This window comes from Salmo salar, chromosome ssa29 (assembly GCF_905237065.1).
Source record: "Salmo salar chromosome ssa29, Ssal_v3.1, whole genome shotgun sequence".
In the NCBI taxonomy this organism is placed as follows: domain Eukaryota; kingdom Metazoa; phylum Chordata; class Actinopteri; order Salmoniformes; family Salmonidae; genus Salmo; species Salmo salar.
Window position 1 is genome coordinate 33,720,827 of NC_059470.1, and position 16,600 is coordinate 33,737,426.

The window sequence follows — 16,600 nt, forward strand, 5'->3', positions numbered from 1 at the left end:
AGCAGCTTGGTGAGAAGGTGACAACATTTGGTGCGATTATTCGCAAATGGAAGAAACACAAAAGAACTGTCAATCTCCCTCGGCCTGGGGCTCCATGCAACATCTTACCTCGTGGGGTTGCAATGATCATGAGAACGGTGAGGAATCAGCCCAGAACTACATGGCAGGATCTTGTCAATGATCTCAAGGCAGCTGGGACCATAGTCAACAAGAAAACAATTGGTAACACACCATGCCGTGAAGGACTGAAATCCTGCAGCGCCCGCAAGGTCCCCCTGCTCAAGAATACATATACATGCCCATCTGAAGTTTGCCAATGGACATCTGAATGATTCAGAGGACAACTGGTGAAAGTGTTGTGGTCAGATGAGACCAAAATGGGGCTCTCTGGCATCAACTCAACTCGCCGTGTTTGGTGGAGGAGGAATGCTGCCTATGACTTCAAGAACACCATCACCGTCAAACATGGAGGTGGAAACATTATGCTTGGGGGTGTTTTTTCTGCTAAGGGGACAGGACAACTTCACCGCATCAAAGGGACGATGGACGGGGCCATATACCGTCAAATCTTGGATGAGAACATCCTTCCCTTAGCCAGGGCATTGAAAATGGGTCGTGGATGGGTATTCCAGCGTGACAATGACCCAAAACACACGGCCAAGGTAACAAAGGAGTGGCTCAAGAAGAAGCACATTAAGGTCCTGGAGTGGCCTAGCCAGTTTCCAGACCTTAATCCCATAGACAATCTGTGGAGGGAGCTGAAGGTTCGAGTTGCCAAACGTCAGCCTCGAAACCTTAATGACTTGGAGAAGATCTGCAAAGAGGAGTGGGACAAAATCCCTCCTGAGACATGTGCAAACCTGGTGGCCAACTACAAGAAACGTCTGACCTCTGTGATTGCCAACAAGGGTTTTGCCACCAAGTACTAAGTCATGTTTTGCAGAGGGGTCAAATACTTATTTCCCTCATTAAAATGCAAATCATTTTATAACATTTTTGACATGCGTTTTTCTGGATTTTTTGTTGTTATTCTGTCTCTCACTGTTCAAATAAACCTACCATTAAAATTATAGACTGATCATTTCTATGTAAGTGGGCAAACGTACAAAATCAGCAGGGGATCAAATACTTTTTCCCCCCACTGTATGTATATTTTGTACCAATTGAGAACTTTGATCTAATTCCCTGAGATCTGGATCTTCTCTGGAAAATCATTATTTGAGTCTTTTTGGGGTTTACTGACACTGCCCAGGTCTGGCAGTACTGCTCTAGCAGGTCCAGGCTCTGCTGTAGGTAATGTGCTGCAGGTGACAGCAGGCACAGGTCATCTGCCAAGAGTAGGCATTTAACCTCTGAATTGTGGAGGCTAACACCAGGGGCTGAGGATTTTTCTAGAATTGCGGCCAATTCGTTGATGTAAATATTGAAGAGTGCAGGGCTCAGATTGCAACCCTGGCAAAGAATTCTGTTATTTTCTTGCCAATTTTGACGCTGCACGTATTGCCCGTATACATTGACTGAATGATGTCATATGTATTACCCCCTACACCGCTTTCAATAACTTTGTAGAATAGTCCTGTATGCCAAATAGAATCAAATGCTTTTTGGAAGTTGTTAAAGCAAGCATAAATGTTGGTGTTATTTTGTTGGACATGTTTGTCTATCAGTGTGCATAGGGTGTCTCTCTCTCTCTCTCTCTCTCTCTCTCTCTCTCTCTCTCTCTGTCTCTTTCCCACAGTTCTTGTCTTATCATCAGGTGAATGATAATGGCAAGGATAAGTAACCTACATTTAAAAATTAATAGATTTGATAGTTTTTCATTATTTTGACCTCCCCACATTATATAACATAGCCTATTAGCCAGAAATGTAACACCAACTAAGGCTGTGTCGATTATGGAATTTTGGGTAACGATTAATTGCCATGCAGATGGCCACAGTTATTGTCATAATTGTAATTTCTGTTGAAAAATGTTTTGAACTTGTAATGCATCCTAATGCTTGTTCGAAAGTCATACATAATGAATACAACACACCTCTCTCAAAAACGAATGGTTTTGACCGTTTTCGAACATTTGGAACGAAGTTTCTCCTCCCAGCCGTACCATTCTGCTCGTAAAATGATTACTAACTTTACCCACTTCATGTAAAAATGAAAAACTGATAGTGTAAACTGGATCTGGGTGAATATAAAGTTGAATCCGGCCTTCTTCTAAAATGAATGTATAACTATTATGCAGATTATTTATACGATTGTTGTGCCAGCCCTACTCCAAACACGTTTGCTAATAGCAGCTGTTTAGCTAGTTAAACAAAGGTTAGTAATGTGTTGGTATAAATGTATGCCCATGTCCAAAAAAGCAGCCAACGTCACATGCCACAACTGAAAGGTTGCTATTCCGAATACCGCAGCTGACAAGGTGAAAAATCTGTCGCTGTTCCCGTTGAGAAAGGCACTTACTTAACCCTAATTGATTCAGGGACGCTGTTTAATGGTGACACTGGCCGTGACCCCACTCTCTGCAAGTGCCTCAGGGAAAGTTGAGATAAGCAGGACACACATTTCCATTACACACTTGTGTGTAACAGGATAGACATAAACACTCCACAAATGATTATATACTCATGGGTGCTTTTTTGTTAATACAGATACTCCAGTGAGTGTAATTAGCTCGAAGGAGTGTAAGTTGCTCAATATTAGAAGTTCAGAAATAAAGTTGACATCGTTAGGAAGAATATACTACTGTTTCTACTGTAGGTATGCAATTCAACATTTAATTAAAACCAGTTGAGCTGACAGACGTTTTGCACTGTTTCGGTTTGGTGATATAAATGGATGTAATGATGCAGCTGACCACCAGAGGGAGGCAAATACAAGTTTATTCGACAGAGGACCTTCACATGGTTCTTGGAAGGTCTGGATGGTTCTCTTCAGACTTATAATGTAAACGTATACATATTTTTTTAAGTAATTCTAGTGCCCGATTTCAGTGACTATCACCTTAAGAGGTTTTAAAATGTTGTTGCTAGCAATATTCACATTTTTGTTTTTTTTATCCGTGGACCCCCTGCAGTACCTATGCGGATCCCAAGTTGAATACCCCTGGTGTAGCGGTAATGCCTGGGACCTTCTCCCTCATGTATACTTCCCTGTGTTCTGAAGTGAAAACAAAACATTTATTTAAGTTTGAATAATTTTGTACATGTATTGTAGCCAGCCAGGCAGCGATATATCTTCATGTGTTGATCTAACTTGGGCATGGGTTATGAATATGGGATATGAATATGGGACATAAATATGAGTTATGAATATGGGATATAAATATGGGACATAAATATGGGTTATGAATATGCAGACATGACTGTAGTACAGTGGAGGCTCCTCAGGGATTTTTTTTTGATTTTTTTAAGTAAAACATTTAAAAGTTATCCTATTTAGATAAAAGTATGCTAAATATATTCATGTCACCAAATAATTGATTAAAACACGCTGTTTTGCAATGAAGGTCTACAGTAGCCTCAACTGCACTCTACAGGGTAACACCATGGTGTAGCCGGAGGATAGAGAGTTTCCGTCCTCCTCTGGGCACATTGACTTCAATACAAAACCTAGGAGGCTCATGGTTCTCACCCCCTTCCATAGACTTAGACAGTAATTATGACAACTTCCAGAGGACGTCTTCCAACCTATCAGAGCTCTTGCAGCAAGAACTGACATGTTGTCCACCCAATCAAAGGATAAGATAATTATCTAGTACTGAAAGCATAAGCTACAGCTAGCTACCACTGCAGTGTAAAAAATGTGGTGAGTAGTTGACTCAAAGAGAGAGAAAGACAATAGTCAAAATGAAGGAGAAGCAAGAAAGAGAGATTTTTTTCTCACTTTGTTTAACTTACTTAGCTAGCAAATGCAGCTAGCTAGTTTAGCCTAATCAAACACCCTGCTCAAACAGACGGATGCTATGTTAGCTAGCTGGCTATGACCATCCAACACAACACTGGAACTCTTCCAAGTCAAGGTAAGTTTTTGTTTCTACTAATTTATTGCCACCTGGGCCCGCTGGCGTAAGTGCTAAACTGCTTACTGACTGTACACTGTAATGTTACTGCATGATTGTAGCGGGTTTACTAATGCGTTAGTTATATTAGCTGTGTTGACTGTGATGTTACTTTACACTGTAGGCTGTGTGTAGCGGTTATGATATGGTTTGGCTTGGATTTCTTTTTTTTAGCCCGGTCACATACAGCTGATGTGTTGTGCATTGAAGTCCACAAGCGAAGGGAAAAGGTGAGAGGAGGAGAGCGCATAAATGCGAGAAGGAATATAATGTGGCTGCTAAGAAAGTGAACTGTGTTTACGGGTGATCAGTGGTGCATTCATTTCACGGATTCTGTTGAAAAAAAAGTTTCTTAACGGAAGCAAACGGAATGAAACGGGGATAAACATACCTGATATTGTCCAATAGAAACTCTCGTTTGCAACTGTTGGACTAATGATTACACCCTAGATCACCTAGGTGCAGGCATGAGTGTGCAAGGTGGTATTGAACGTGACTTTGTCTGTCACCTCAAATTTTTCTCTCGACCTACGTTGTAAACTTTCATTCATAGGCTTGGTTGTAACAACCTCCTGATGGTTACAGGGGAAATTAGAGTATCATGTAGTAGCCTAAACCTATCAATGTTACATTGAGCTGGGTGAATGGAATATGAATGACTATCATCCAATATGCTGTAATAGAAATAAGGACATGTTCATAATTATTTTTAAAAAGGTCCTCCCTCATCTTAAACGGCACCATCTGCCACTGCTGTAGTGTCTTTATGGCCTAGAGAGCATAGACTGAAATAGCACTCTTCTTCTGGTTACATGTTTTGTGTACATCTTTGCAAAGTTATGTCAGAGCTGTTGGATTGTACAGATAGAGTATATCTCAGTAGGAGTAAAGTACATGGTGTTTATAATGTTTACATTTGTATAGAACAGTGGATCAGGTAAGCCCCTCCCCTCTCTCACTTTCATTTCCTCTCTTTCTCAATCCTCCTTCCTCCCTCCCTCTCTACCTTTCTCCTTGCCTCTCTCCCTCCATCCCTCATTCCCTCTCTACCTCCCTTCCTCCCTCCCTCCCTCTCTCATTCCATCCCTCTCTCTCTCTTTCTCAAGGCATTAGTAGGAATGCTTGTAACTGTTTAAGCCGATGATTCTGCACTCCCTGCCCTGTCAGAGACAGGAAATCACATCTCCCAAAGCCTCTCCTCCCTGACAGGTTCAAATGCATTGGGAGCTTTAGCCATGACTGCCAGGTTTCAACAGCCTGACTTTCTATTGACAATACACACACGCATGTGCACTCACACGGAACCACACACACACCATATAACAACAGCAATGCTTTAGAAACAGCAGAGGATGGGAGAGGGGAGAGGACAGGGGGTAGACAGGACCGGGGAGACGGAGGGGAGGAGGGGGGATATTTTCAGTCCCACCATAATAGCACTGCACCAAGACATTACAGAGCGATCAGCCATCAGCTGCAGCCAGGCAAGTCACACTGCAGAGCCACAGAACCCACCTAGTGGAGCCCCACTGGGTGTGTGTGTGTGTGCGTGTGTGTGTGTGTGTGTGTGTGTGTGTGTGTGTGTGTGTGTGTGTGTGTGTGTGTTAGCGAGGAAGGGAGAGAGAGCAAGGGAGAGTGAGGGAGGGCGAGAGAGAGAGAGATGAGGCGCAGCAGCCGGTGAGTGCAGAGCCAGAGAGAGAAGCAACAGCAGAGACTGAAAGCACTCACTGACTGACTGGAGCTTACTGACACACACAGCTGGAGCTGTAGCGTCCAGGTAGAGGCTACAGCATTCTTACCTATCTACTTACCCAGATTGACCTTCCTCTGACTGGGGGAAACGCCTACGTTGACCACCACCACTACCAGGCTCCAGTGCCAAGGTCCAGGCTCTGTTATCGGGGGCCCTCCTGTTCTGATGCGGACCCAGCAGGGCTTTGAGGAACCCGTGCCCCTGCCCGGGGACAGCAGTGGCAGCACCAGCTCTGGACTTTCCCCTGGATCTCCTGGTTCGGACTCGGACAGCGGTACCCCCACCGAGGGAGGTGGAAGAGGAGTAGGAGGAGGGATGGGTGAAAAATGGGGAGCAGGAGGAGGAGGAGGGATGGGGAGCCTAGGAGGTACTCTCAGAGGGGTCCTCTCCCATTATTGGAGCCTGGAGAGCCTCCACTCCACCACTGGTAAGGGGGGTACCTACCTCACACCTGTAGGTTACCTGTCAGTCATTCAGAGTGTGATGGTTGCCATGGTGTTGTGCTGAAGTCATTCTGTTGTCTGTGTGTCTGTCTGGACCTGTGGATCAGCTGTCAATGATGCTATACAGGCCATGTTATTGTTGTCTTGGCATTAGTAAATATACTCTAGTTTAGGACATTGAGTTCATGTCTCATTGACTCAGATAGAGGATGTATTGAGTTAATCTCTCATTGACTCAGATAGAGGATGTATTGAGTTAATCTCTCATTGACTCAGATAGAGGATGTATTGAGTTAATCTCTCATTAACTCAGATAGAGGATGTATTGAGTTCACCTCTCATTGACTCAGATAGAGGATGTATTGAGTTAATCTCTCATTGACTCAGATAGAGGATGTATTGAGTTAATCTCACCGACTATGATATAGGATGTATTGAGTTAATCTCTCATTGACTCAGATAGAGGACTCATTGAGTCCTGTTTGTGCTCTGTAATGTTTTGTCATAATGGCAGAGGTGTGTGTGTGTGTGTGTGTGTGTGTGTGTGTGTGTGTGTGTGTGTGTGTGTGTGTGTGTGTGTGTGTGTGTGTGTGTGTGTGTGTGTGTGTGTGTGTGTGTGTGTGTGTGTGTGTGTGAATCTGAATATTCTATAATTGCCAGTACAGTACCTGCTTCAAATCAAATGTTATTTGTCACATGCTTGGAAAACAGCAGTGCAGGGGCCCCCATGTTGAGGGTCAGCGTGACGAATGTGTCGTTGCCTACCGTCACCACCTGAGGGTGGCCCGTCCAGGATCCAGTTGCAGAGGGAGATCCCAGGGTCCTTAGCTTAGTGATGAGCTTGGAGAGTACTTTGGTGTTGAACGCTGAGCTGTAGTCAATGAAAAGCATTCTCACGTAGGTGTTACTTTTGTCCAGGTGAGCAATCACACAGTCGTCCAGAACAGCTGGTGCTCTCATGCATAGTTCAGTGTTGCTAGCCTCGAAGCCCACATTTAGCTCACCTGGTAGGCTTGCGTCACTGAACAGCTTGCGGCTGGGTTTCCCTTTGTGATACATTACAGTTTGCAAGCCCTGCCACATCCGACGAGCATCAGAGCGGTGTAGTAGGATTCGATCTTAGTCCTGTATTCACACTTTGCCTGTTTGATGGTTCTTCGGCGGGCGTAGCAGGATTTCTTATAAGCATCCGGATTAGTGTCCCGCTCATTGAAAGCGGAAGCTCTAACAGTCCTCTTGTTGCATCTGAGGTGCAGCCAGGCTTGGAGGCGTGGAATGATTCGGGGGAGGGAGACGGTAGCCCCATTTAGCTACAGGTTAAAATGTCAGGTGTCGGGCCACAGCTGTTATTAAAGCCAGTAGAAGAGACAAAACACCCTAATAGGCCACAGAACGGTTTGTTTCTTATCAAACAGCTTCCAATCCAATTTATTTGTCACATGCGCCAAATACAACGGGTGTAGGTAGACCTTACCGTGAAATGCTTACGTACAAGCCCTTAACCAACAGTGTAGTTCAACAAAGAGTTATGAAAATATTTACCAAATAAACTAAAGTAAAAATTATAAAAAGGAGCACAATAAAATAACAATAACAAGGCTATATACAGGGGGTATGTTTATAGTACAGTACAGCCTATCAGCTCATCATATAACATTTACAGTACAGTCAGTCTATCAGCTCATCATATAACATTTACAGTACAGTCAGTCTATCAGCTCATCATTTAACATTTACAGTCAGTATATCAGCTCGTCATAAAACATTTACAGTACAGTCAGTCTATCAGCTCATCATATTGGGCCCTCTTACAAACAGACAATCACACACCCACACACAGACAATCACGCAGTCACACACAATCACGCAGTCACACACACACACACACACACACACACACACACACACACACACACACACACACACACACACACACACACACACACTTTATGTCCTTGGAGAAAGCTGTGGTTTTCAGAATGGCCCTGGCAGAATGTACACTGTTGTTGTCTCTCTATCACACCCACCCACACATTTGTTATCTCTCTCTTTCTCTTTCTCTCTCTCTCTTGGTGAAACCTGATCCATGGTTAACATTAAGAGCTAATGAGAGACGTAGTCTCCATTGAGGCTGTCACACTGCCACTGATGAACTGAGACAGAGAGAGGAGTGATAGAGACAGACAGAGAGAGAGAGACTTAGTGAGCATAGCCTTGCTATTGAGAAAGGCCGCTGAAGGCAAACCTGGCTCTCAAGAGAAGACAGGCTGTATGCACACTGCCCACAAAATTAGGTGGAAACTGAGCTGCACTTCCTAACCTCCTGCCAAATATATGACTATATTAGAGAGACATATTTCCCTCAGATTACACAGACCCACAAAGAATTCGAAAACAAATCCAATTTTGATAAACTCCCATATCTATTGGGTGAAATAGCACAGTGTGCAATCACAGCAGCAATATTTGTGACCTGTTGCCACAAGAAAAGGGCAACCAGTGAAGAACAAACACCATTATACATACTGATTTATGTTAATGTTTTTCCCTTTTGTACTTTAACTATTTGCACATCATTACAACACTGCACAGTTGAAGTCGGAAGTTTACATATAGTTTAGCCAAATACATTTAAACTCAGATTTTCACATTTCCTGACATTTAATCCTAGTAACAATTCCCTGTTTTAGGTCAGTTAGGATCACCACTTTATTTTAAGAATGTGAAATGTCAGAATAATAGTAAAGAGAATGATTTATTTCAGCTTTTATTTCTTTCACCACATTCCCAGTGGGTCAGAAGTTTGCATACACTCAATTAGTATTTGGGAGCATTGCCTTTAAATTGTTTAACTTGGGTCAAACGTTTCGGGTAGCCTTCCACAAGCTTCCCACAATAAGTTGGGTGAATGTTGGCCCATTCCTCCTGACAGAGCTGGTGTAACTGAGTCAGGTTTGTAGACCTCCTTGCTCGCACACACTTTTTCAGTTCTGCCCACAAATTTTCTTTAGGATCGAGGTCAGGGCTTTGTGATGGCCACTTCAATACCTTGATTTTGTTGTCCTTAAGCCATTTTGCCACAACTTTGGAAGAATGCTTGGGGTCATTGTCTATTTGGAAGACGCATTTGCGACCAAGCTTTAACTTCCTGACTGATGTCTTGAGATGTTGCTTCAATATATCCACACAATTTTCTTGCCTCATGATGCCATCTATTTTGCGAAGTGCACCGGTCCCTCCTGCAGCAAAGCACCCCCAAAACATGATGCTGCCACCCCCGTGCTTCACGGTTGAGATGGTGTTCTTCGGCTTGCAAGCCTCCCCCCTTTTCCTCCGAACATAATGATGTTCATTACGGCCAAACAGTTCTATTTACGTTTCATCAGACCAGAGGACACTTCTCCAAAATGTACGATATTTGTCCCCATGTGCAGTTGCAAACCGTAGTCTGTCTTTTTTATGGCGGTTTTGGAGCAGTGGCTTCTTCCTTGCTGAGCGGCCTTTCAGGTTATATCGATATAGGACTTGTTTTACTGTGGTATAGATACTTTTGTACCTGTTTCCTCCAGCATCTTCACAAGGTCCTTTGCTGTTGTTCTGGGATTGATTTGCACATTTCGCACCAAAATACATTAATCTCTAGGACACAGAACGCATCTCCTTCCTGAGCGGTGTGACAGCTGTGTGGTCCCATGGTGTTTATACTTGCGTACTATTGTTTGTACAGATGAACGTGGTACCTTCAGACGTTTGGAAATTGCTCCCAAGGATGAACCAGACTTGTGGAGGTCTGCCATTTTTTTTCTGAGGTCTTGGCTGATTTCTTTTGATTTTCCCATGATGTCAAGCAAAGAGGCACTGAGTTTGAAGGTAGGCCTTGAAATACATCCCCAGGTACACCTCCAATTGACTCAAATGATGTCAATTAGCCTATCAGAAGCTTCTAAAGCCATGACATAATTTTCTGGAATTTTCCAAGCTGTTTAAAGGCACAGTCAACTTAATGTATGTACATTTCTGACCCACTGGAATTGTGATACAGTGAATTATAAGTGAAATAATCTATCTGTAAATAATTGTTGGAAAAATTACTTGTCATGCATGAAGTAGATGTCCTAACAGACTTGACAAAACTAGTTTGTCAATAAGAAAGTTGTGGATTGGTTGAAAAACGAGTTTTAATGACTCCAACCTAAGCTGTATACAGACATAAATTACATTTGAAATGTCTTTATTCTTTTGTAATGTTTACTATACATTTTTTATTGTTTATTTCAATTTTGTTTATTATCTATTTCACTTGCTTCAGCAATGTAAACATAAGCCCCTTTAATGTAATTGAATTTAACTTAATTGAGAGAGACAGAGAGAGAGAGAGAGAGAGAGAGAGAGAGCAAGAGATATATTTACAGTAAAAATCACTGCAGATGTGCAATTAACTATAGCTAAGTGTGTTATTAACATTAGCTAAGAATGTTATTATCTATAGCTAATGGTGTTATTGACTATAGCTAATGGTGTTATTGACTATAGCTAATGTTGTTACTGACTATAACTAATGGTATTATTGACTGACTATAGCTGATGGTGTTATTGACTATAGCTGATGGTGTTATTGACTATAGCTATTGGTGTTATTGACTATAGCTGATGGTGTGATTGACTATAGCTAATGGTGTTATTGACTATAGCTATTGGTGTTATTGACTATAGCTAATGATGTTATTAACAATAGCTAATGGTGTTATTGACTATAGCTATTGGTGTTATTGACTATAGCTAATGATGTTATTAACAATAGCTAATGGTGTTATTGACTATAGCTGATGGTGTTATTAACAATAGCTAATGGTGTTATTGACTATAGCTATTGGTGTTATTGACTATAGCTGATGGTGTTATTAACAATAGCTAATGGTGTTATTGACTATAGCTAATGGTATTATTGACTGACTATAGCTGATGGTGTTATTGACTATAGCTGATGGTGTTATTGACTATAGCTAATGGTGTTATTGACTATAGCTAATGGTGTTATTAACAATAGCTAATGGTGTTACTGACTATAGATAATGGTGTTATTGACTATAGCTAATGGTGTTATTGACTATAGCTAATGGTGTTACTGACTATAGCTAATGGTGTTATTGACTATAGCTAATGGTGTTATTGACTATAGCTAATGGTGTGATTGACTATAGCTAATGGTGTGATTGACTATAGCTAATGGTGTTATTAACTATAGCTAATGGTGTTATTGACTATAGCTAATGGTGTGATTGACTATAGCTGATGGTGTGATTGACTATAGCTAATGGTGTTATTGACTATAGCTAATGGTGTTATTGACTATAGCTGATGGTGTGATTGACTATAGCTAATGGTGTTATTGACTATAGCTAATGGTGTTATTAACAATAGCTAATGATGTTATTGACTATAGCTAATGGTGTTATTGACTATAGCTAATGGTGTTATTGACTATAGCTAATGATGTTATTGACTATAGCTTATGGTGTTATTGACTATAGCTAATGGTGTTATTGACTGATTATAGCTAATGTTGTTATTGACTGATTATAGCTAATGGTGTTATTGACTGACTAGCTAATGGTGTTATTGACTGACTATAGCTAATGGTGTTATTGACTATAGCTAATGGTGTTAAACATATATGGGCTGCATGATGCGACTATAGGCTAGAAAAGCTTGCGCTCTGTTCTTCGCCTCAGGCTGCACAACTATTCTCTCATCAAGTGATCATATTTTCAACCCATCAGACTATTCTCAATTTAATCTTGTCTTTGCTAATATGTAAAATTAGTTTAGAATGGCCCAATATGAAATAGGCAGGAACAGGGGCAGGGGAAGAAAGACTAGCGAATGGATGCCACGAGATTTTAGTGCTGGTATGTATCTCAATGATGCCTGGTAGGCACCTTTGGTTTGAGGAGCATGGGCGACAGGTGATATTCCACTCAAACTCTGTATGCCATGGGCTCTCCGACCCTGTTCCTGTAGCTACTCAGTGCTTAATTTGGGAAACCAAGTGAAATCTGCTTGGGAACATCGATAGTAACATGTTTTCAACTGTTGACAAGCCCTCTACACGCTCCAGAAAGGAATAAAGGAGAGCGAGGAGGAGATGGAAACACACGGTGGAGATATATTCGGTATAGCTAAAGGTAATATGTTACCCAATTAATTATGAAAATATAAAGAATTCCCTATTACTAGGCTATTCACAATCAAATACAAATTAACTGTAATTGTAGGCTAACTGTAAGCAGTCCTGTACAATCAATGAACCAACAGCATCGCCTAGGGCTATACGTTCTCTCCCAGACTCATGGATATAATGTTTGGAGCGTAGCATAAGGTAACCAGTCCATTCAGTATGCATAATAATAGAGCCCACACTCAAAGGCAATTACTCTAATTGGTTTAATTTTGGAATATAGGCTAGCTAGAACAATTATGTACCAAAGGCATCTTAAATCAGTTTTGTTTTATGTTTTTGTGCCATGGGTAATATGCAGTAGGCTATGTATTGTACAAGGCACAATCTGGCTTGGGCTCATAAGCCTATATGCATAAAGCTTTAATATGCGTATGGTTGTTTTGTATTAATCATCACCGTAGAAAGCGCTGTCCATTTCATTGTGTTAGACTTTGAAACAACATCCACAACGATCATATTTTACACTCAGTTTCAACCTGTTGTTGAACTTCTTCAAATTTATCATGACAGTGAGGTGAGTTTTAAAAAGCACTGTACTGTTTTGATGATCAGTGTTTGATGTGATTTTAGATTGCATTTGCATGTCAGAGTGGTTAGATGAACAATAGAGCCTGGAGTACCAGGCCATTAGGACCTGATGGAGGGACAATAGAGCCCTGAGTACCAGGCCATTAGGACCTGATGGAGGGACAATTAAGCCCTGAGTACCAGGCCATTAGGACCTGATGGAGGGACAATAGAGCCCTGAGTACCAGGCCATTAGAACCTGATGGAGGGACAATAGAGCCCTGAGTACCAGGTCATTAGGACCTGATGGAGGGACAATTAAGCCCTGAGTACCAGGCCATTAGGACCTGATGGAGGGACAATAGAGCCCTGAGTACCAGGCCATTAGAACCTGATGGAGGGACAATAGAGCCCTGAGTACCAGGTCATTAGGACCTGATGGAGGGACAATAGAGCCCTGAGTACCAGGCCATTAGAACCTGATGGAGAGACAATAGAGCCCTGAGTACCAGGCCATTAGGACTGATGGAGGGACAATAGAGCCCTGAGTACCAGGCCATTAGTGACCTGATGGAGGGACAATAGAGCCCTGAGTACCAGGCCAGTAGGACCTGATGATAATTACTGAGTTGGGTACTACCAAAGCATGTCCAGAGTGCATAAGAAGAGATTACCATGACTCGATGGTCACATGACTGCCGGTGTAGCGGTAATACAGTCACCGCAACAGCCCTAATCTTTTATCGATGTCACTTGTTAAATCTACTTCAATCAGTGTAGATGAAGGGGAGGAGACAGGTTAAAGAAGGATTTTTAAGCCTTGAGACAATTCAAATCAAATCAAATCAAAATGTATTGGTCACATACACATGGTTGGCAGATGTTAATGCGAGTGTAGCGAAATGGTTGTGCTTATAGTTCTGACCATGCAGTAATATCTAACAACAACAACAACTACCTTATACACACAAGTGTAAAGGAATGAATAAGAATATGTACATATAAATATATGGATCAGCGATGGCCGAACGGCAATGGGCAAGATGCAGTAGATGGTATATTGTACAGTATATACAAATGAGATGAGTAATGTAGGGTATGTAAACATTATATAAAGTGGCATTGTTTTAAGTGACTTAGTGATAGATTTATTACATCCAATTTTAAATTATTAAAGTGGCTAGAGATTTGAGTCAGTATGTTGGCAGCAGCCACTCAATGTTAATGATGGCTGTTTTACAGTCTGATGGCCTTGAGATAGAAGCTGTTTTTCAGTCTCTTGGTCCCAGCTTTGATGCACCTGTACTGACCTCGCCTTCTGGATGATAGCGGGGTGAACAGGCAGTGGCTCGGGTGGTTGTTGTCCTTGATGATCTTTTTGGCCTTCCTGTGACATCGGGTGGTGTAGGTGTCCTGGAGGGCAGGTAGTTTGCCACCGGTGATGCGTTGTGCAGACCTCACTACCCTCTGGAGAGCCTTACAGTTGTGGGCGGAGCAGTTGCTGTACCAGGCGGTGATGCAGCCCGACAAGATGCTCTCGATTGTGCATCTGTAAAAGTTTGTGAGTCTTTTTGGTGACAAGCTAAATTTCTTCAGCCTCCTGAGGTTGAAGAGGCGCTGTTGCCCCTTCTTCACCACGCTGTCTGTGTGGGTAGACCATTTCAGTTTGTCCGTGATGTGTACGCAGAGGAACTTAAAACTTTCCACGTTCTCCACTACTGTCCCGTTGATGTGGATAGGGGGGTGCTCCCTCTGCTGTTTCCTGAAGTCCACGATCATCTCCTTTGTTTTGTTGACGTTGAGTGTGAGGTTGTTTTCCTGACACCACACTCCGAGGGCCCTCACCTCCTCCCTGTAGGCCGTGTTGTCGTTGTTGGTAATCAAGACTACCACTGTAGTGTCGTCTGCAAACTTGATGATTGAGTTGGAGGCGTGCATGGCCACGCAATCGTGGGTGAACAGGGAGTACAGGAGAGGGCTGAGAACGCACCCTTGTGGGGCCACAGTGTTGAGGATCAGCTGGGTGGAGATGTTGTTTCCTACCCTCACCACCTGGGTGTGGCCCGTCAGAAAGTCCAGGACCCAGTTGCACAGGGCGGGGTCGAGACCCAGGGTCTCGAGCTTAATGACAAGTTTGGAGGGTACTATGGTGTTAAATGCTGAGCTGTAGTCAATGAACAGTGTTCTTACATAGGTATTCCTCTTGTCCAGATGAGTTAGGGCAGTGTGCAGTGTGATTACGATTGCGTCGTCTGTGGACCTATTGGGCGGTAAGCAAATTGGAGTGGGTCTTGGGTGTCAGGTAGGGTGGAGGTGATATGATCCTTGACTAGTCTCTGAAAGCACTTCATGATGACAGAAGTGAGTGCTACGGGGCAATAGTCGTTTAGCTCAGTTACCATAGCTTTCTTGGGAACAGGAACAATGGTGGCCCTCTTGAAGCATGTGGGAACAGCAGACTGGGATAGGGATTGATTGAATATGTCCCTAAACACACCAGCCAGCTGGTCTGCGCATGCTCTGAGGACGTGGCTAGCGATGCTGTCTGGGCCGGCAGCCTTGCGAGGGTTAAAACATTTAAATGTTTTACTCACGTTGGCTGCGGTGAAGGAGAGTCTGCAGATTTTGGTAGCGGGCTGTGTCGGTGGCACTGTATTGTCCTCAAAGCGAGCTTAGAAGTTGTTTAGTTTGTCTGGGAGCAAGACATCGGGGTCCACGATGGGGCTGGTTTTCTTTTTGTAGTCCATGATTGACTGTAGACCCTGCCACATACCTCTCGGTTCTGAGCCGTTGAATTGCGACTCTACTTTGTCTCTATACTGACGCTTAGCTTGTTTGATTGCTGTGCGGAGGGAATAGCTACACTGTTTGTATTCGGTCATGTTTCCGGTCGCCTTGCCCTGATTAAAACAGTGGTTCGCGCTTTCACTTTTGCGCGAATGCTGCCATCAATCCACGGTTTCTGGTTGGGGAAGGTTTTAATAGTCGCCGTGAGTACAACATCACCGATGCACTTGCTAATAAACTCGCTCACCGAATCAGCGTAAACATCAATGTTGTTCGACGCTATCCGGAACATATCCCAGTCCACGTGATTCAAGCAATCTTAAAGCGTGGAATCAGATTGGTCGGACCAGCGTTGAACAGACCTGAGTACGGGTGTTTCCTGTTTTAGTTTCTGTCTATAGGCTGGCAGCAACAAAATAGAGTCGTTGTCAGATTTGCGAAAAGGAGGGCGAGGGAGGGCTTTGTATGCATCGCGGAAGTTAGAGTAACAATGATCCAGAATTCTACCAGCCCGGGTCGCGCATTCGATATGCTGATAAAATTTAGGGAGCCTTGTTTTCAGATTAGCCTTGTTAAAATCACCAGCTACAATAAATGCAGCCTCAGGATATGGGATTTCCAGTTTACATAGAATCCAATGAAGTTCTCTCAGGGCCTTCGAGGTGTCTGCTTGCCGGGGGGGGGATATATACGACTGTGATTATAATCTAAGAGAATTCTCTTGGTAGATAATGCTGTCAGCATTTCATTGTAAGGAATTCTAGGTCAGGTGAACAAAAGGACTTGAGTTCCTGTATGTTGTTATGATCACA

The 16,600-nt window shown here is 42.9% G+C and overlaps 1 protein-coding gene across 2 annotated transcripts in view; it reads left to right on the top strand.

Moving 5' to 3' along the window:
• Positions 1-16,600, top strand: part of arhg4 (Rho guanine nucleotide exchange factor 4) — an 88,493-nt gene that overhangs the window by 18,314 nt on the left and 53,579 nt on the right. The window contains 1 exon segment of one of the 2 annotated variants that reach the window (NM_001173620.1): positions 5,520-6,237. The exons of the other annotated variant lie outside the window; for it this stretch is intronic. Within the exon segment in view, the coding sequence (NP_001167091.1) occupies positions 5,976-6,237 (262 nt within the window). The 5' untranslated portion in view covers positions 5,520-5,975. 2 annotated transcript variants of the gene reach the window in all.